General features: G+C 40.1%; 1 protein-coding gene across 1 annotated transcript in view; it reads right to left on the bottom strand.

Moving 5' to 3' along the window:
* SLC12A4 (solute carrier family 12 member 4) overlaps positions 1-20853 on the bottom strand; it is a 46958-nt gene that overhangs the window by 8987 nt on the left and 17118 nt on the right. Inside the window, exons 2-16 of the mRNA XM_030955767.1 lie at positions 17924-18018; positions 16494-16625; positions 10499-10645; positions 9869-9923; positions 9406-9536; positions 8517-8758; positions 6454-6668; positions 5375-5539; positions 5197-5295; positions 3543-3600; positions 2580-2754; positions 2070-2188; positions 1490-1588; positions 1061-1180; positions 225-329 (exon numbers count right to left, since the gene is read on the bottom strand). Of these exons, the coding sequence (XP_030811627.1) occupies positions 225-329; positions 1061-1180; positions 1490-1588; positions 2070-2188; positions 2580-2754; positions 3543-3600; positions 5197-5295; positions 5375-5539; positions 6454-6668; positions 8517-8758; positions 9406-9536; positions 9869-9923; positions 10499-10645; positions 16494-16625; positions 17924-18018 (1957 nt within the window). The remainder of the gene's footprint in view (positions 1-224; positions 330-1060; positions 1181-1489; positions 1589-2069; positions 2189-2579; positions 2755-3542; positions 3601-5196; positions 5296-5374; positions 5540-6453; positions 6669-8516; positions 8759-9405; positions 9537-9868; positions 9924-10498; positions 10646-16493; positions 16626-17923; positions 18019-20853) is intronic.

Raw genomic sequence — 20853 nt, 5'->3', positions numbered from 1 at the left:
CTTCTGAATTCACCAATTTGGAGTCCAGTTAAAGATCCAAAGGGCACTAAAGGTCTGCCCATACAGGATCCAAAGAGTGACAGGACAGCTTACTGCAAACTCAACACTTTTTTTAATATCCTGGGCATTTAAATTCATTCACACATCTTGTTTAGAGTCCAGTTTAATTCCTTGAGTGTAAGCAGATAACCATGCCAGCCATTTCACCAGTCCAGGGTGAGTACCTCCAGTTCTTGGTGTGCGGAGGGCCCTCCTCCAGTCTGAGCAGGGCGTATCTGGCAGCGCTGAGCGACAGGCCCCGGATGCCATCACCCCACTCCTTCTCTGCCCTGTGAAGAACAAACACTTCAGCCAACACATGTCTCCAGGAGCACTCAGCTGCACACTTACATCAGGCTATAGAGACCTGAGCACCTTACAGTGAGTTTAATAACACGACATGTATGGCATCGACATTTATAATTTGTGCATGAATGTCTGCGATATCACAGATCACATAAGAAAAGTGAAGATGTTTCAGTAAAATATATATGATGAACCACCATTCTGGGCTTAATTTGTAATCAACACTACAGAGAAGGCTTCCCAAGCATATACAGACATCTGGCATTTCAACATCCAATTTAGTTAATAGGCCAAATTAAGTTAGAAAGCCTGACTCCATCCAATGCTGATCTCCAGCAACCCAAGCAGCCAATTCAACTTTTCAAGGACTGTTCTAGACAGACCTTTGCACCAGATAAATTGGAATATAATGGTTGGCATCAGCTGTTCTCGGCCTAAAGTAATCATGTGCAGTACACAGCAGATAGATCCCAACCAGCTTTCTACTTCCTGTGATTCATGTTTCCTCTAACACCTTTAGAGACTCAACAAAGTACTTCAGGGGCTTTTGCTTAGCAGTGTCACAGTGAAACAATGAGAACAAAAATTAACTAATAAGGAAAGCCCTCCAAAGTCATCTCTGGACAGTTCTTTTTCCAAATGTGAAGACTCCAGGGATAATTTATTAAAGAGATCCAGCCTCCCTCTTACCCTTTCTTATCCAGGTAATACTTACCCTTGGTACTCAATGTACTTGTAAATCATGCCTGCAATGAGCATAGCTACCAAAGCATAATACCAGGATGAAATGAACATCAGCGCCAGGCAAATGCTCATGCCTAAAAATGAGAGGGCCCTAAAATGAAAAGCAATGGTATTAATAAGTAGTGGGGCAGAAAAGCTTTAAAAACAAGTCAATTACATTCTTGCTCTTTTTTCTTTAAACTGTCTCTGCTGAACTGGCAGTGAAAGCAAAGCCTCCACTGGCTGTCCCCAGTCCCACCAGTTTTAGTGTCCTGTTGTTGAAATGAAACTCTTGTGCCATGACATATCTGAGTCTGGCTCTTGTGTACAACCCAGAGCAATAAAAGATGCTCCCTGCCCTCCTGGAGAAGGTTCCCACGTGCAGATTGCAGGCTCAGAGAGGTGCCAGCCCTCCACTCACCAGTGGTAGTATTTAAAGCGCGGCCGCCAGTTCGGGGTTCGCAGAAGTGTCTGGACTGCACATGCAAGATTAACAAAGAGGTAACACATCAAGAAAAACCTGCAAAACAAAGTGCAAAACCTTTTAGTATGCACATTTATAGATCCTGGCATATATTATGATTGCATGATTGATTTCAAGTCAAAACCTCACTGCCCTCTCCTATGCCCTGTACCCCAACCCCTCTGATTTTTATTAGCCTGAACTATTAGCATAAAGTAGCTGGAACAATTTTTTAATTGGATGAAGTTAGATCTGTTTACAACATGATGCTGTCATTGTTCTGTGATTAAAATGTTTTTTCAAACCAAATAAAAACATAATAAAAACTTGCTTATCCACAGAATACTCCAGAGCAGAAACAAACAGATTTATATGTAGAGCCTGAAGTCAGAGGATTCATAGAAATTACAGAAGTGGACCTCAGGCTCTGGGAATTTGCTTTACTGGTTTAAGATATAGTTCTGAAAGGCAATCAAACTAGCAAAACTCAAGAGTATTTCTATTCTCCCCCTGAGACAGCAACCAGGCTGTTTCTTACATTGAGAGAATTGGAGCCACCATGTCAAGTGAAGCAATAAGGATTCCCAGCTCAGCAATTAATGCTGTTAACAGAAGAGCCCACGTTGGTTCACCATTCGCTTTTCCATGACCAAAGATCTGAAGAAACAGAAACATTAAGCACATCCTCCTGCTATTTCATAAGGTTGTCATGGGAAAAAAGAAAATTATACTTTTTTCAATCAACAGTAATTCTCCTACATACTTCCTTCTCTAGAGGAAGGAGTCAAATTATTCTAATGGCTTGCCATGCTTTACAAAATTAGACGCTAAACTTCTAGATAAAATTTCCCTGTAAGTCTAGTTAAAAATCCTTCAAAGTATTCTTTGTTTCCAACAAAAGCAAAAAAACCCATCAAAATAAAAAATGCTGCCCCTCCCTTCAGCGCTGGGCAAACTGGGGAGAATAAATGTGATTTGAAGGGCACAAGGTCAGTCAGGCAGGCAGCTGGCGAGGCAGCAGGAGCGGGCAGCCCGTGCAGGTACCCACCCAGAGGAAGGGGATGATGTTGTCCTTGGCGATGGCCTGCAGCAGCCGGGGGGCCCCGGTCAGGCTCTGCAGCCCTGCCCCGCAGGTGGAGAAGAAGGAGCCGATGACGATGACCCAGGGCGAGGGCCAGGACAGCGTCCCCACCACCAGGTTCCTGTTCACCGCATCACCGAACCTGCAGCAGCAACACAGCCACTCTCAGACTCCGAGACTGCTTTGGGACTCAGCTTTGGGGTTTTCAGGGCACTTTTAGCAGGTCATTTAAATACTATTATTAATGATACCATATTTTTAGTATGCTATCGTGTATTATTAATAACACTATATTGTTTTCTTAACTAGAGAACACAGAAAGTAGCAAATAATCTCATATCTAATCAAATAATCAAATATCTCATATCTAAGCAAATAATCAAATATCTCTGATAGACAGATTGGAAGTGTCTGCAGCTTGATTTCAACATTTCTTTTCATTACACATATTTCAAAATTCTTGCATTATCATCACAACATTATTTCTTTTTCTACTATAACCAAAAAAATCCAAGAACTAAGACACAGGATGGAAAATCTGAGGGTGCCATGCCAGAAAATATCAAATGGAATACAAGAAGATTCCAAAAACTGTGCTTACAATTTACAAACAAATATGATTTAAAAGACACCCAGAAGTAAATACTTTTTTTAAAAAATTAAAAATACACCTTAAATTCACTTCAAAGAAAAGGCTTTTTTTTTTTTAGAAAAAGGAACTGAAAGTTATGAACTCTCCCATTAAAGTCTCTCTTCATCTTAATGTTTCACTGCAACCAAAAAACAAAAAATCTCAAGGTACACCACCATTAATTAAAAAGAAAAAAACAACAAGGAGAGGAGTGGGGCATGCAGAGAAAACAGGCAAGAACACACCTACATTGTAAAAAAAAGTAAAACAAAGGAAAGCATTAAAGCAGTAACACTTACTTATCTCTCAGGACAACACCTTCTATGCAGGCTCCAAATAATAACACACAACTGAAGTCTGGAGGACAGAGTGTGCTAAGGAAGCAGAATTTATTTAGACATGGCAGATGAAAGTATTGTGGAAAGGACAGCATGTGCCTCCATCCTGTGGCACTTGCACTCCAGCTTCTCCACAAGTACATGGCAAAGCTGGCAAGAAAATTAATGTCCCACTGCTCACATGCACCTCCTAATGTTACAGAGAAAGCTTCTTCTAAGTTTCAGTTTTTAAAAAGGACAGGTTTAAGTGTTATGATAAAGGAGAAGAAATCGAATGAAGCATTTTTATACTAAAATGTTGATTTAATCTTCTGCTAATAGAGAAGCTGATATAAAAATCTTTCTTTTCTCTCTCCTTCTCCCATGTCTGATATTTTGAACATACAGCAAACCATTACCTTCCACATTCTGTTTTTGTATCTCTGCTGGCATTCACATCACCAATAAGTCTTTGGCTATCAGGTTTGCTTGTTATTAGCTGCACTGCTTCTGCAATGGGGAGTACAAAATACCTCAGGCTTTTTGGATCTGGCGCTCCAGTAAAGTTTTTGACCTTGTGAATTAAGGTCACACAAATGGTTAAACCTTGAATTCTACCCCCAAATGCAACTGTAAGTTACAAACTGCAATCCCAGGAGAAACATTGCCCCTGAAAGTGACAGTGTCACCCTGGTGTGGCATGAACAGGGACACATCCAGATCCAATCACCCACTGGGTGAGGCCAGAGCTGCCAGCAGAGCTGGGGGTTGAAGCTCTGACCTCTTTTAATATTTATTACATCCACAGAAAATGCTGACTTCTTGGTACAGGGTCAGTTCCCAAAGTGACAGCAGGGAAATGCTGCATTCCTTAAGAACTGAGACAAGCAAGCTGCATCCTGATTTACAGCTTGGCAAAAAAACAGGAATGAAACAGCAGAATTTCCAGGAGAGTCACCATCTCAGCCAGCTGCCCTTTGGTGAAACTGATTCAGAAAGCTCTTTTGACTTATTTTTTTTAGTTTTCTACGTTGATAAATTGTCTTTTAGGACAACAAGAGCTAGATAAAGCTGAAAGATCTTGGCTCATCTCTTCCTGAGCAGGAGAGCAGAGATGAAGACAGTCTTTCCTAAGCAAAGCTCCTGTTGTCCTAAGCCCTGAAGAGCTGCAAAAACACTTGGGAACATTGTCTAATTTCCGACTCCAGTTTATCTTGTTCTAAAATGTTCAAGAAAACCTATACTCCTTAATGTCACTCCAAAGAAAAGGCTTTTTTTTTTAGAAAAAGGAACTGAAATTTATGAACTCTCCCATTAAAGCCTCCCCTCATCTTAATGTTTCACTGCAACCTTAAAAAAAACCTCTCCAAGTACACCACCAGCATGAAAAGCTAGAGATCACTGTGTGGCAAAGAACAGCAATGGGAATGCAAAAGAAAAGGACCCACCACAAAAAAGGGGATGGAAAGTAATGGGATAATAATTACAATTCTTTCAGCTCTAGGATTAATGTTCTGTTGTTTTGGGTTTTTTCCCCCACTGGCCAGTCATACTTGCACTGACAATGTGGTGAGCTGAAAGCAGTTCCAGAAATCAGACACAATGTCCCAGCAGTCCAGTAATTTGAAAAGGATACAGACTAGTGATGTGGTGACAATGGCAAGAATTGTTCCAACAGGGATGGACTTCTGTGCATCTTTGAGGTCCCCTGATCTGTTTGAACCAGCCATGATCCCTGAAAGCACATTTTGGTAAGATGACAGGGCAGGAGGAAGCTCAGAGCCCCAGCAGGCCCCTCCTGCCAGCATTCTCACCAGTCACTGAAGGGAAGAAGATGCCAACCAGCACCATGAAGGACGTGGTGATATCTGAGAGCACATACAGGTGCAGGTTGTTCTTCTGGCCTGCCACATCCACAGAGGGCTGATGTGCTCTCTCCAGTATCTCTCCTTTCTCCAAATAATTGCTCCATAAGTTGTCTTCAAGGTTATTATCAGACCACAGAAAAGAAAAGCATGTTTCAGTTCAAACCTGTTCTCATTATAAGGGGTTTACAACTGTATTTACAATTCAGTGATCAACACAGGAAAACCACAAACATGTATCAATAGTCTAGAGAAGTCTAAGCAACTTAAACTTTATTATTACTAAATGTAACATTCTTTTAACCTCATACCTACTTCAACCCAAGGAAATACACTGAATATTTTTATGAGCCAGCACACAACACAGTAGCTCAGAGAATGCAAAGCAATATCAACCAGTTTTCTAGACAGAAATGGGTTTGTTCTTCAGTCAGTGGAAGAATTACAGAATTATATGTCTGGCATTTGAAATTTCACTAACAAATGCTGTGTCTTCTTGTAATCTTAGAAACTAGACTGCTGGTTTCTGTGGAAATGGGAACCTTTGGCACTCAGAGCCTGCACTCAGCACCTGCTCTCTGGTGTTCATTTCAATAATGAACACTTTTCAATTACACTTTATTCAGGAGTGGGCAAAGAAGGAGACACATTATTCCTATACAAATACTCTTATCTTTCAGGGCATAATGTTAACCTGTCTAAAGAAGAGAGCTGTCACTACAGAGTTCTGAAAAATTTTAATAACTTATTCATGTTAGTATAAATTAAAATTACAGCTGACTTCATGCTGAAATTATGAGATGAACAAGGGAAATTTAATCAATTTTACAGGAGACAAGTACTGTATCAGCACACAAGTTCCATCTCCTCTTTTTTAAATGTTATAAGATTTTCTTTATTGACGATCATTTTCTTCACTGTAATTACATTTCTTCATTCCTTTTTTCTTAACCAGCAGGGAAGAGTTTGACCCATTTCAGCTGCTCAGCATGCCTCCTCTTTAAGGGGAAAAAAAGCTTCTACCATACCTATTAAAATGCCACTAGCAGCTCCTGGAATTCCTGCTATCTCCGAGACATTGTTCATTAGGAAATATTCATCACAGTGCTCCGTGGTTAAGTTTGTGCTGTGGCAGAAGAGTTCCCAGAGCTTGGAGGCCACAGTCATGTTATCCTTAACTACAGTTTTGGCACAAACATCAAATTGATCTCTTGACAGAGTCCTGTTGCCCAACATGCAAATCCTGGAAGGGAAACATGAACACCAGAGTTATTGAATGTAAATGGGAAAATGAAATCCACACTTACCCATACTTACTCTTGTATATCATGTGGAAACTTCCAGTGGCTCTACTGTGCTACAGCATGTCTCACCTCCAAAAGGATGGCTGTAGCACAGAAAAGACTGTATCTGTCCCTTTAAGGGCCAGAAACACAAAGTTGCTTTTTTGATTTATGGAATTTGATGTATTTATGTTAAACAATAGAAGGGAACAATTAAGACAACTTTTGATTTTTTTGTTGCTTGGCATTCGTTTCTTTTTTTTTATTAAAACAGAACTACTGGAGTGGAAGAAATGTGAAGAGTACTAGAATTCAAATTACTAGATATTTAGAATATCTAAAGATATTTGGAATCTCATTAGCCCAGTTTCTACATTGTAACACTTGAATTGCAATATAGACATTTTGGATTTAAAATTAGGAACATGTATTAAAATCCCAATAAGCACAGGTTCTTCTTGTCAGCAGATACTGTCCTTAATTGTTAAAATCCTCCACTGGCTATTGTTTCATTTAACCACAAACATCATTTGTTTCAGCACTGAAAAAATTTTAATCTATTTGTCTAAAGACAATTCCACAAGACAGTGATGTAATGTAACAGCTTCCAGCTCCTAAAAGCTCATTTAGCTTTTCTTCCCACTGTCAGAAAACACCCACAGGAAAATAAAGCTTCTTTAATTTTAATTAATTTTAATTCCATTTTAATTGTTTCACAGGTCCTATTTATCACTGAAGACAGGAAAACGGAAAACACAGGGCTGTTCTTGCACAGTTTGCAGGCCTGTGAACTGTAACTTCCAAGAAGCCTTCCCCTACAAAATTAAAAATAAATACACTATCTTGTTACTTCAGGGAGAAAAAAAAAAGGATTACACTCCAAGAAGAAAGATAGGGAAAACATTCAAGAGCAATCTAAGAGATAATGAAGGGGATGTAGAGACATTGTTGTACTTTTACTGCTGTAAACCTCCACTGTTGTAAAACACTATAATCATTGGGCCTTAAATATCCAAAGGGAACACTTGAGGGATGCAAGCACTGAGTTATGGTCAAAGCATTTCAAGATGTGAATAGTTATGCAGATCCAACTCCTCTATTTCCATTCCATTCATCTCTTGTCAGCAGCATCAGAAAACACAGTTTGCATTCCTGGTAAAACACAGGAATATACAAAAAATACATCCACATTCCTGCTGCCCCAGTTGAGTTGAAGAAGCTGATTCCATGTTGAGCTGCCAACATGCCAAGGAGCCCCTGCTGGGTGCAGGGCAGGCTCCTCACAGACAGGGAAAGCTTTTGTGGAGCCTCACACAGCCCCACATCACACTCCCAAGAGATGCCCAGTTTCTCAGCAAGGAGCTGACCACACCATGAATTTCCAACCATGAGGGCAGCATGTGGTGTCTGACTGGCTGGGGGAAAGGGACCTGCCAAACTGCTCCCTAAAAACTCACAAATAACCCAGCAACACCATCACTCCAATCCCAACAGCTGCAGGCCAAGAGACTGGATTGGTTTGCAGGAAGCAGAGCAGTGTCAGCCTCCATCAGCCTCACCACAAGACTTCCTTCTACCAAAACAGTTTAAATTAAAGTGTAATAATACGTTCATTTTAGCCTAAGAAACTTCAGTTCCATGAGCTCTGCACGCTGTCATTATACACAGCTAAAAATATTGGAAGTAATTCACAAAAAAATGGAGCTTCAACAATGTATCAGGCACAAGCTTTAAGTAACCTACATGAAAGTAACCAACTTCCAGACCCACAGGCAAAGCTACAGCCCCCGTTCAGAAATATTACTCACGGAAATTCAGGTGGATCAAAGATGGACTTGATAGCTCCAGCATAAATGGACAGGATGGATATTACTACACAGGCCAAGAAGAGGGAAGCGAATTTGTTGACATATTTCACACCTACAAACACCACCACTGCCATCAGGATGAGGAACACGGTGCCATAGACCCTCATGTTGTTCAGCATGGCACTGGATGCATCGTGGGCATCAGAGGGATGAAAAATTGCTGCTTGTGGCACAATATATGTCTGGAACAAAGAGAAAGCAAAAGTGAACTGGAGGAACACCAGCACAGAACTCTATGTTAAAACTGGGATTGTTATAACAACTAACTATTAACTAGTTATTAACTATTTAAATAACTTCAGTATTTAAGCTCCACAGTTGGAAGATTACAGAAGTGACAGCTAAAATCAAAGGCAATACAGCCATCTGCTTTTTTAGTAGTGGCCAGCTACAGTCACTGACACTTTTTAGGGTATTTTAAGGTATTTAACAATGCATATGTAGATTGGGATTGTGTACAGTACTAGAAATGTAAATCGCTTTGCATTCTGCAGCATGCTCTTCACTGGGAATCTTTTACAGGAAAAGTCAAGAGATAACAGCTCTTTCTATGTCAGCAGTACAACTGAGCCACCTTTACCAAAGATGAGCATGAGTCCTGGATTCAGTCACACTTTCATCTGTCTTGTCAGAAGAGCTCCCAGTCTGCACACCCAGTGTGTGCAGCTTCCAGAGGGAAGCACCAGAGGTAAAGAACTGGACACCAAGGAACTGGAAGAGATCTTCCAGTCTCTTCCTGTAAATGTGTATGCAAATATGGGACCAGAGTACTGGGGCACTTTCTGTATGTTATTTGTCTTTAAAGCAGGATTGCTCTGGTACTACTCACCAATAAAATCTCAATGGCACCAAGGATATACATGGCTCCTGCAAATGTTGTTCCCAAATAAAAACACAGCCCTACAGCTCCACCAAACTCTGGGCCCAATGACCTAGATATCATGAAATAGGAGCCACCAGCTGTGAAACAAGAAAAGTGAGAGCAAAATTATAATTTATTGCTATAAATGTTTAAATATTCACAAAAAGAATACAACAGAATTATATACATTGTATCTGCTATTTTGAGGTTTAACTGAGGTATCATTTTTGTTAGCACATGGTAAAAATGATATCAATTGATCTATAGTCTGATTGATAACAAGAAGAAATATTAGATATTAATTCAGGCTTTGTATTCTGGATTAAGCAAATTTCTCTAGAATAAAACCATGTTAACAGCTTATAGCAACTTAGATTTTGGGTGGTTTTTTTTACCTTTTTAACACAACTGAGACGCTAACTAGACTTACCTGGAACAACACCATTCGTGGCAATTGCACTCATTGATATGGTTGTCAACATAGTCTGGAGAAAACAGGGAAAAGGAAGCAATTGTGCCAACAACATTTTTTAAAACATAACTTATTTCTTGATAAAATAAAGCCACTTCTGCATATACAATACAGCATTTCTATTTATTCTGCCTCTCACTATCTAAAAGAAAACAAGGGCAGCAGGAATTTAATCACTGAGCTGTTGAGACTTCTGTTTGAGAGATGGCCCCTGCTTTATCAGGTCCAACAGTGGGTGTCTGCAGACAAAGCAAGATAAGGGAATGCAGGTGTTCCTCCATCTGCAGAGCTGTGATTCCAACCAAGGCTGGTCCAGCAAAGCAGGCAGCCCACACCTGGGGCAGGCATGGAAAACAGCTATTTGCTGAACAAACACTATTTGTAAGACTGTATTTACACTACAGTTTGCCAGTTTGGAAATAACAGTAAAAAAAAAAAAATTAAAAATCCTGCAGCTATGAACATAGCAAAAGTGCCTGACTTAAATCTGACTTTTCTTTACACAAGCACCTACACCGCTGCCTCCCCAAGTTCCCCAGTAGTTTCACAGAGGTTTTGTCACATGCATTACTGTACCTAAGTACTTACACAACAGCAGCAAAGCAATACAATCAGGAAGGACTGAAGAACTCCAGCCATTCCCACCATCCAGGTCAGCCGAAGGAAGAGAATGACCCCAAAGATATTCTGCATGCATGGCAGATACACCCCCATCAGGGTGCCCATGCTGGGTGACTGGAAAAAAAAAATTATATTCATTAACTGAAATGATTCAAAGCAGAGGTAACCAAAAAGGCCTTGAAGTTCATTTTTTTAAATGGTTGAAACCTGGGAAACCTAAGGCAGACACACTCAAATAGTGTTGTGCAGGACTTTGACAAAACACAACATAAACCCCAAAATCATGAATTTCTGAACAAAATGCTGTCCCTGTCACATACTTAACTAATTAACCTCAATATTTAACACTGACTAGTAACAACAGGAGATACATTTATTTGTTTTTCGTAGACCCACAGAATTTTTAGTATGAAACATGTCAAGTACTGCAGACCCCAAGATAGATCCTTACCCTACTGCCCAGAGTTCACAAATCAGTTTCAAGGAAAACACACTTTTGTCATGTTACAGCTAGAAAAGATTTGGAAGCAATCTGGAGACATGGATAATGTATTTTCTTCCATTTTATGTATTTCATACAAAACTAATGGTTCTACCCTTTCTTAAGTTCAATGTCAGCATCGGACTCTGAATTGCTTTTGTCAGTGACTGAGAAAACACAAGTTGCATGACTTCACAGGAACTGCACATGACCGGCCTTCAACACAGCATCCTGCAGAATAATCATCCAAAATAATGGCATCAAAATGCCCCTAGTGAGGACTTTATTCCAAGGAATATAAAAATGTTTGTTGCATTGGTACACCTGGCACCAGCAGCATTTCAGAGTCCCAAATATCTGTGGTTTCCTGCCAAGATATTCCATTGCTTCTGCTTTTTAAAGGTTTCCTTTTGCACTTAAAATTATACTGAATTCTAAAACACAGGGGGAATAGAGTGTCACTTCTGAAAGGCTCATCCCTTTTCATCCCTTCTATAAATAAACATGAATTCCAAAACACATTAGATAGACAGCATTTAAAGAAGCCGTTGAACCATCATTCAAATGGAGAAGGATATTAAAGGGAGATGACAAAACTTGTTCAAATTTGACTCCACACAGGATTAACTAGGTGCAAAAATAAATAGCACCTTCATAGACAAATGAAGTCATGAACCCAAAACAACAGTATGTAAGACAAGAAATAAAATGTGTGCCAAAAACTTTACATAAGGTAATTCAAGAGTGTATTTCATTACACAAAGCAAAACCCTTAAAGAATCACATGTTTAAGATTACCAGGTCAAAAGCAACCAAGGAATTTAGTGCTTCAACTTGCAATTACATGTTACAATCCAGAATTTCCTCATCTGCACTAGAAACCTGCCCTGCCAGACATGAAACAAAACCATGCCCAAGAACATGATCTGAACTGTTCTTCATTAGAAGCGCCAGGAGCTGCTGACTGAATTTTTTGAAGTCAGCTTTGAATTCCTTGACTAAAGTTGAAACAGATCAACCAGACTTTTCTCATACACACCGCAGCTCAGGTGAACCTCCTGAAGGAAAGTTGGTGACAGAATCATGTGCTGAGGGTTTGCAGGGGAGTTACTCTATTGAGACCTGCAAGCAAAGGGCCAGAGCTGTTCCTCAGCTGTTCCAGTGCCACAGTACCAAAACAAGTTAATTCCCTAAACCATCACCTGTCATTTTTTACAAATTACCATCCTAAATATCTAACCTGATCAGCTTTGCCAGGACTATGTATGAGGACAAAATGAATTGTTGTCAGAAATGACACGTGTTACATAAGTGTCCTGATCAGGGCAAGGTAAGGATTTTTTACTGAGTTATTCCAGTGCTATAATTGAGGAGGATCTTCATGGAGTATTATTTACAGTGTACTTGTTTCCTCAAGGAAGGGAAGGTGTAGATACTTACGATTCCAACACTTTCATCTGATTTACACTGTGTCTTTAACCCCATAAACATAAACTCAGAAAAGACTAAATAGACACTGCCCAGCACAGGGCTTCCCATTGTCACATTAATGCACACTTTGCCTCTCAGGGACACATTCCACATAATTTTATCATCATCTATCTGACCATTCATCCATCAGTCCCTCCCTCATATCATCTCTGAGCCCACCAAGTGAATTTATCAGATATGTGGGTATCTCAGGATAAAGGAGTTAAAGAGTTTGTCAAAACTGGCATCTGGGAAAAGAAGCCCAACCTGTTGTTCCTACACAGGAGAAGCAAATGCACTATGGTTTTTGTGTTTTCTACGTGACAGTCCTCCACACACCAGGAAAGCAGCTGAGATTTCAGCCTGCCCTTCACACATCTCCCAGCACCTGCTTCCTCTGCAGAAGAATCCACTTCAGCTCAGCTCTTTCCTACCTTCTGCCCTGTGTGGTCCCTGCAGCTTTGCTCCACTGTTCCATTATCGGCTCCCTCACCCTCCCAAATGGCCTCTCAATCCTATCAAGTTACAAGCTCACTTCGACCACAGAGGAAGAGAAATTGTGCATTAGTTGTACACTTGTGAGACCACTGCAGAGCAGAGCAGCCTAGGAAATGCCCAAGTGTCTGCCCAAGCAAGTATTACTAAGTGTATCTCAGGCTTAAGAGTTTAGACTGGATTATCTTACCCTGTGGAAGAAAGTTACTCATAAGAAAGAACGATTTACAAATATTACTTGAACCAGCTTGTTCACAGAACAGTAATCTGCAGTGACTTGATCCTTTTTTTCATCACTAAGTGATACTAAACCAGTGCTGAGGTTTCAACAGAATGCAACCTTAAATAAGGGTATTATTATGTTCAGCCTCACCAGCAACCACACGAAAAAGTGTAACACCCCACGCTGCATAAAGGAAACAAAAGAAAGACATTTTGAAGAACACCATTTTAGAACAACCCAGAAGGGACAGAAAAATCTCGAAAACAGTCTCAATTTCAGTGATGTAGATCATGTTTCTGTTCACTCTCATCAGCTGCAGACACATAATTTATGTAAATATTGATCTGAGTCTGAAGGACACTATTTCCATTGTGCCAGTGTGATGGGTTATTAAAGCACTTGGCTGCAGGGCTGAGGGACATTGATCAGCAATGACAGCTCTCATGGTGCTCTCTAGCATGAGGACAGACAGCAGCACTGCCTTGAAATTAACTGCCTTGTCAAAGATACATGAACAAAAACAGTTTGTCTAATTTTTTCCATCATGAGAAGGGGATATTTCTATAGCACTGTGTTAAGTGATTTATTTCAAAACTGTGTTTAGAAAAGAAAAAGCAACCCAATTTCCACCTTATTACATTGGGGTTGTGTCAATTTTACCTGATATGTGCCTAACAGAGAATGCTACTACCGAAAGTATTTAGTGGGGTTGCTGAAACAAGATAAATGTTCATATCAAGATGTCTTGCACTGAAATGAATTTGAAAGGATGTGATTTGGCAGGCAGGGCTGTGCTAGGTCCCAAAAGGTCCTCACTGAGAGACCTGTCTTACCTGCTCAGAGAATTACAGTCACTTACTGAAAGGATTTCTTTCCTCAGTTCATTTTTAAATATCAGACCTAGAGCCTGTTCATCTGCCTTGCTCCAGCTCTTGCCTATGAGATGCCAATTCCAGCAAGTGACAGGCAGGTCCCCTCCTTGTCACACCAGCTGAGCACACCCAGTGCAGCACCCACCCAGGGAGGGTTAACAGGGGTTTAGCCACTCCAAACAGACCTGCTGGAGCTGGAATGGACTGCCAGACTTCTCATGCTCAAATGGGAAGGATAAGGTAACAGCAGCACAGCGATTTATACTTCAAAGATGACTACAAAGAAGTATGTAGAAGAACCCTGTTTGCACTGTTTCTGAACACCTTCAATCCATACCCTTGTCCAGTTACTGCTTTTAGATTTCCTGGGTTTAATGATTACAATTATTGGCCAAGGTTTTTGGTCGGCTTATATTCTGCATGATGTTTAAAATTTTATATTGCTCATGGCAAGAGAGGGAGAAGAAATTCAAGCTGCAGTTATGATATTGCAGCTGATGTAATTTATCCCAGAGACAGACATGCAGACAAAGGTTTGCCTAAGGAAACTGCAGTGTTTACACAGAAAACACTGAGATATTAATACAGCTCGATACTGTCGCTTTTGGAAAGGTCACCAAACCCATCCCACAAAACATCTGAGAAGTCTGTGAACACACATTTTTGGGACATGGGAAAGCATAATTCAGGAAAACACAGCTATTAAACCTGAACTCCATTTTGCCATAGAAGCAAAGCTTTAATAAAGATAATAGTCCTTTTTAATGGCAGTAAACAGCTTGAAAACATGCAATCATGAATCATACCTAAATGTAGAAATATTAACATCATGGTACTCTACCAGGGACTGAAAATAAGTTCTCAGTTTTCTGATATTTGCCCCATTTTTACTCTGTGAAGTTTTATATACATTTGGTTTAACCAGCTGTATACTACAGTCCCATTGCCGAATTCTCCCAATCCTTTTTCCATCAGGGAAGCAAGGGACTAACTGCCAGATTGCTCTGCAGCTTACCCTGGTATTCTGGTCAGTCAATTAATAAGGAAATAATGAGTAAAAGTGATCAGAACTTCCTCAAAACCACAACAACTGTATCTGTTGTATCCTCCACCATTCTACTTTTGTCAGGGAAATAATTAATCTGCTTCTGATAGCAAGAAGATAAAAGTTATTTTAGATTATGCAATAATAACATATTAGCAGCTGATGCCTGACATTATTCCCACCAAAAGCATGCTAAAACAGAGATGCAGCTGACATTCCTCATTAGTACTGTGAAAGTAAAAACTTTGGACAAGACCCAGCCATTAGTATAATAGCAAGTACCACACAAAAGAAAATAATAATTAAAATGTTTAAATTACTTTTTTAATGTCAGCTTATAGGACCAGAATTCAGCTACTTCACACAGGTGACCTTAGCTCAGTCCTGTCATGATGTAAAATTAACCACAATATTGCAGCACCTTTAGTGGATGTGGTCTCAAATAAAATTGAATTTTAAGCTTCACGTTGACAAAACAATTTTGTTATCCCCAGTGTAAAACTGCAGAGTAAGGAACTAGAGTGTGAGTAAGGGCATTCAGCATGGGGTAACATGCTTGCTCCTTGAGAGCACTATTGGTTTGCAACATTATCACTGCCATCTCTTTCTGAAATGGCTGAAGCTTTGTAGGGCAGTGCCAGAAAACCTGCAGAATTCAAGTGCTATCTTAGCTTTTTTGGAAACCTTTCTTTTAACAGAACTTGTAAACAAACTGACAGGCCTGCAAGCCATAAAATGCAAGCACACCACTTGCAGGTGCAGCAGTAACCAAAGCACCTGCAGCTCTGCCAGAGGGGAGAGGAGCAGTTAAACACTGCCCTCCTGATAGAAATCAACTACCAACAACCCAACCTCACCTGCTGCAACCATTCCAGGGCCAGCCCCATGGGCCAACCATCTAAATGCAGATGCTTTGGGGCAGAATTCAGTTGCCTAAGTGCCTGACACCAGAATGACTCCTGAGCTGCCCCAGGGCGTCCAATCTGAGCTCCACCCTCCACTCCAGACAGGTGTTGTCTCCTGCAAACCCTGTGTCATTGCCTACCAGCCTTGTAGACATGTGTCAGATACCACTGGGCAGCTAAAACAGCACTAGGAAAAAGCTGTGGGGTTGTTGAGTTTTCATTTGTAGCCCACTGAAAGCCTTCTTATCTAAATGCACACCAAGCACAGTGAATTGCACTGCAGAGCAGTTTTACCCACCACATCTGCCCCAGTTCCCTGTAAACCCTACAGCTTCTGTGTCATTTCTCTGCAACATTGTCATGGCTCCTCAGAAAGGTTAAGAACAAGCAAAAGGGAGGCCAGTTCCCCAAAAATCACACAAGGAGTCATCCCATTCATCAGTTTTGGCCATGGAGAGAATCTTTACTTACTTTTGATACTTTCTTCTTCGATCCATCAGTACTTTCTGCTTCTTCATGTTCCTTGACACCTTGAGTAAGATTTGTGTAGTTGACCAACTTGCCAAGCAGAGATGACACTTTTGGTCGTATATCAAGCTCTTCCTGTGGAAGAAAACAACAAGTCAACTTCTGCAGTTCACAGCATTTCTGAAGAGTGGCTGGGATCACACCTTCCTGGGCATGCCTGAGGCTACCAGGGAATATACCAGAAAAATCATCCAGGAAATGACAGAGTATTTCACTGTGCCTCAACCACTGGTGAGAGGTTTTAATTTTCTGAAAGGAAAAGGCCAAAATGTCTGCACCATGTGAATAATTCTCCTCAGGTGCTGAAAAGCAAAATTACAGCAATTAAGAAGTCTGAGCCTTAGAACTGGGAGAAAATGAACGTGTAGCTTACACGTATCTCTAATGTCAAATTACATCAACAGATATACTTTTAAAAAGGTCAAGCTGCCAAACAAATCAGAGATTTAGTGATTAAACTCTGCTTATTGTAGACATGTATGCACTCTGATGATTTTATTACATTTTCCAAACTATGTTATCTAATTCCTGTGGATCTAGACAAAATTCCCAAAAGCCACATGTATGGAAGGCCTCCCACCTTTATACTCATCCCATCCAATTTTGTTTCTGGTTTGGGGGCAGGGGGGAGGAAAAAAGCCCCAGACCAAAATCATTCCCTTTCCCTTTCTCTTTAAAAATTAAAGTCTTGCATGTCTGATAGCACAATAAGGAATTGCATGGTAAAGAGAAATAACTTTCCATACAGGAAATAAAAACCAATTGAGAAGGATTTCACTGTCTGCAGTTTTATCATATCTTTGGGTATCACCTTGAACAGCTTCTGGTGGGATCAGTAGCATTATGTGCTTTGTGCATGATGCAGAAATGGACCCCAAATGGGGTTACCCCAAAAGGGATGACATGAGCCAAGCACCCCTTTTCTTATTCCTTCCTGTGATCTGACCTGCAGCTGACATGTTTAAAAACCTGATTACAATTCCTTGCAGAAAGGGGCTGAGACAAGATGTACCTCCTGTTCAGCACAGCAGCATGGCCTTTGGGATCCTGGTGGATCCTCCTTTTACTCAGTGCCACAGGAGAGCCTGCACACCTGGTGTGGTCCTGTGCTTATGGAAAAGGCCTCCAGCAGGAGAGTCTGCCCCTCCTTAAGTCCAGATGTTTACACTTATACAGAGCTATAACTGTGCCTCACAGACCCAGCTGTCCCCACACCTGAGCTCTGTCACCACAGGACCTCCAAGCCTGCTGGTGCCCCTGACAACAGATGGACACCCACAAAAAGGCACGTGGGGGAGAAAGATGTGCTCAATCCCTCCCATCATGGAAGATGACAAACCACATTAGAAGAACAAAAACCAGCTAGAAATTACCTCAAACAAGGCCAGATTTCTGTCATAGTAATCACCTCCCTTGCCAGCTTCTGAACTGTTCAGGAAAGGACTGTTTTCTTTATGGTTGCCATGACCTGTGAAGAAAAAAAAAAAGCAGGTTTTGATAAGCAGAGAATGATACTGTAACCTTGAAGAATCCGTAGGGAAAAACTCATTTGGTAAACTGAATATGTTTATTTTACTATCTCAAGTCATACAATGTTAACAATACCAAAGGTGTTCCTCTCAAGGTAGAGTTATTTCTATTTCTACTCCTCTGTTTCATTAAAATAGAATAAAAAGTCACCTCAAAATAAAATTTACAAGTAGGGTCTCAGCTACAGTGCTATATATGCCGTGTGTGTGCTCACTTCTGTAACTGTTTTTATGCAGAACAGTGGCAAGCACTGGGACAGCTCCTGTGCATTTAGAAATGACTGCTAATGGTAACAGCAGCCTTTGAGCTGTGTGCCCAACCCAGTTAGATACATTTAGTAAGACTGAACACTTCAAAGACTACTGTAATGACAATAGAAAACAGCTCCCAAAGCCCCTTTTTAGTTCTTAAATGCTGTTGGTTATTCACTACGCCCACCAATCCCCAGACATTCAACACCCTCACTGTGTTCTGAACATTTAAGCTGTGCATTCTTCAGGATCCACTTATACTCCCATATTAAAACCTAATATAATATACATTAAAATCAGAGCATTCCCATATGCAATGAACAATGTTAAAAAAAAAACATGGAAGATCAGTAGAGTTTTCTGTAGCAAGTAGTAACAAAAAAAAAGCAAAAAAAAAAAAAACCCAACCAAGGGCACTACAGTTTAAAACAACCTCTGAGGGGGAAAAAATTGAATTGATTTCCATCTTCAAAATAAGTTCTTGGACCTATGTCTCCCATTACCCTCTGCTCAGCAAACAAAAATTCTTCTCTTTTGTCTGTACCGCTTCACTCCCTGCTCTCCCAGCCAATACAAATGAATTATTTCCAAGAGCATCTCCTTAAGAAAGGATTAATCCAAGGAATACCGTTTTCTATTTACAAAAGATGAAACCACTACAGAAATTAAAAATGAAAGAAAAAGACATTATTATCTCAAATGAAAATACTACAAGTTAAAATACTCTACACTGAATACACCAAAAGCAAGAGATTAAACATCTGGATTTATGGGTGCATCTTTTCACTGATTGCAGTAATCAATTCAATAAGGCTACACTAAATTATTGTAATACAATTCAAGTGAAAATCTCTCTGCATTTTGAAATTTGAATCAATTTACAAAATTAACCTAACAGCAAAGAGGAGAGTCCTCCCCTAAACATAGTGATCAGCACAAACCACACTGCTACAAAAGTAATTGTTTTAAGCTAAAAAATTATGAGAACATTCAGTCCTACTCTTACTGAGGGGAAGGCATGCATGGAAAGCAGCACAATTTTCTGGAAATTGCTGACAGGTACTTTGAACAAAACTGTTGGAAAAACAATATTCACAAAGAACAGAGGGATTTTTAAGCTTCTGGAAGTAAATACTTAGCTGACCAAAAATATGTGAAAAGAGCAGCCTATTGTGTTTATGTGCCTAGCGCCCTTCTTACAGCTCTGACAACTGACCCCAAAATGTTCATGAGCAGCTGCCTTGAACAAGGGGGCTCAGCTTATTTGCTGACCCCACCTACATGTAAGAGATGCTCACTTTGCTGTAATTGTAGAATTTTTTACATTACTACAAAAACATCAGTAAGCTTAACAACACAGCATCAAAATCAAACACTTATCAATTTTAGCAAAGGTTAAAATCTGCAAAAACTACTTGCTTACTGTATTTGTTATGCCTATACTGGAATATACCAGATCAATTTTGCTGCAGTGTGCTGCAGTCCCCCCATCCTGTTGGGGTTAAAGTACATTTACAATTTTTGCTGAGGAAATGGAGTTATCTGCCATACACCTTTTACTCATTAAGTTGGACACAAATGATGGTGCAAATTATGACATCAACAGAAACATTGTCTGCTCAATTCTTCAAGACTCTGGTCTCTGCAGTATCTTCTCCATTACACTTATTAAACACAGCAAGGTCATGAGCAACTTTGGTGTGTTTTCTCAATTCCTGTATTGTACACTATATAGGAAATCCTAGATACTGGCTCTGGTGACAATGTTTGAAATATCAGCCTGGTTTGTTTGTTTGTTTTATCACTGAGTGATTTTTAAAGCAATTCTTTGCTTAGTTTTCCTTCTTCCATTGGGAACCCTACCTTATCACTGTCTCAAAACAGCATAATGCTTGTTCTTTTACTTACAACACTTGGAGAAACTCTCAACCATTTTATGTACAAAATCCTGCTGTTGCCAAGGCACATTCATACATTCAATCTCAGTTTTTAAAATAAGATTATAATTATTTTGCTCTTTCTAAATGCCCTTGTTACCATAATCCATACAATCTCTCCCTAGTTAAGAAAGGTTACTTCATACCATCTCCTTGAGCCTGACAAAGACCAGTGACTTAAAATGCATCTTTGACTTGATTGTTATTATTTTTTAGATGCAACTTCATTTTACCACCAGTGAATTTTTCACAATTGATCTGTTCAGAAGACCTCTCTGTCTATACATATGAAGAGCTTCCATCTTCTCTCTCATTCTCCATTTATATGCTCAATTATCACTCAGACCCTCTCCATTAGACTGTCCTTCCAAATTTGACCCCTTGGCATGCTGGCTTTATCCACCATCCTGCACACAGGAAGCCCAAACTGAATAGAAAATTCAGTAGAACTAGTGACTGGAAATATAGTATTGATTTTGCAATTGCTAGGGCACATTTTCTTCTAGATGGTTCAGATAGAGATGTACTACAGGCTTTTTACCACATTCACAGCACCAGCTCCATTGTCCTGAAATAACATACCTA

Source organism: Camarhynchus parvulus, chromosome 11 (assembly GCF_901933205.1).
Source record: "Camarhynchus parvulus chromosome 11, STF_HiC, whole genome shotgun sequence".
Lineage (NCBI taxonomy): Eukaryota > Metazoa > Chordata > Aves > Passeriformes > Thraupidae > Camarhynchus > Camarhynchus parvulus.
This window is presented reverse-complemented; position numbering and strand designations above follow the sequence as displayed.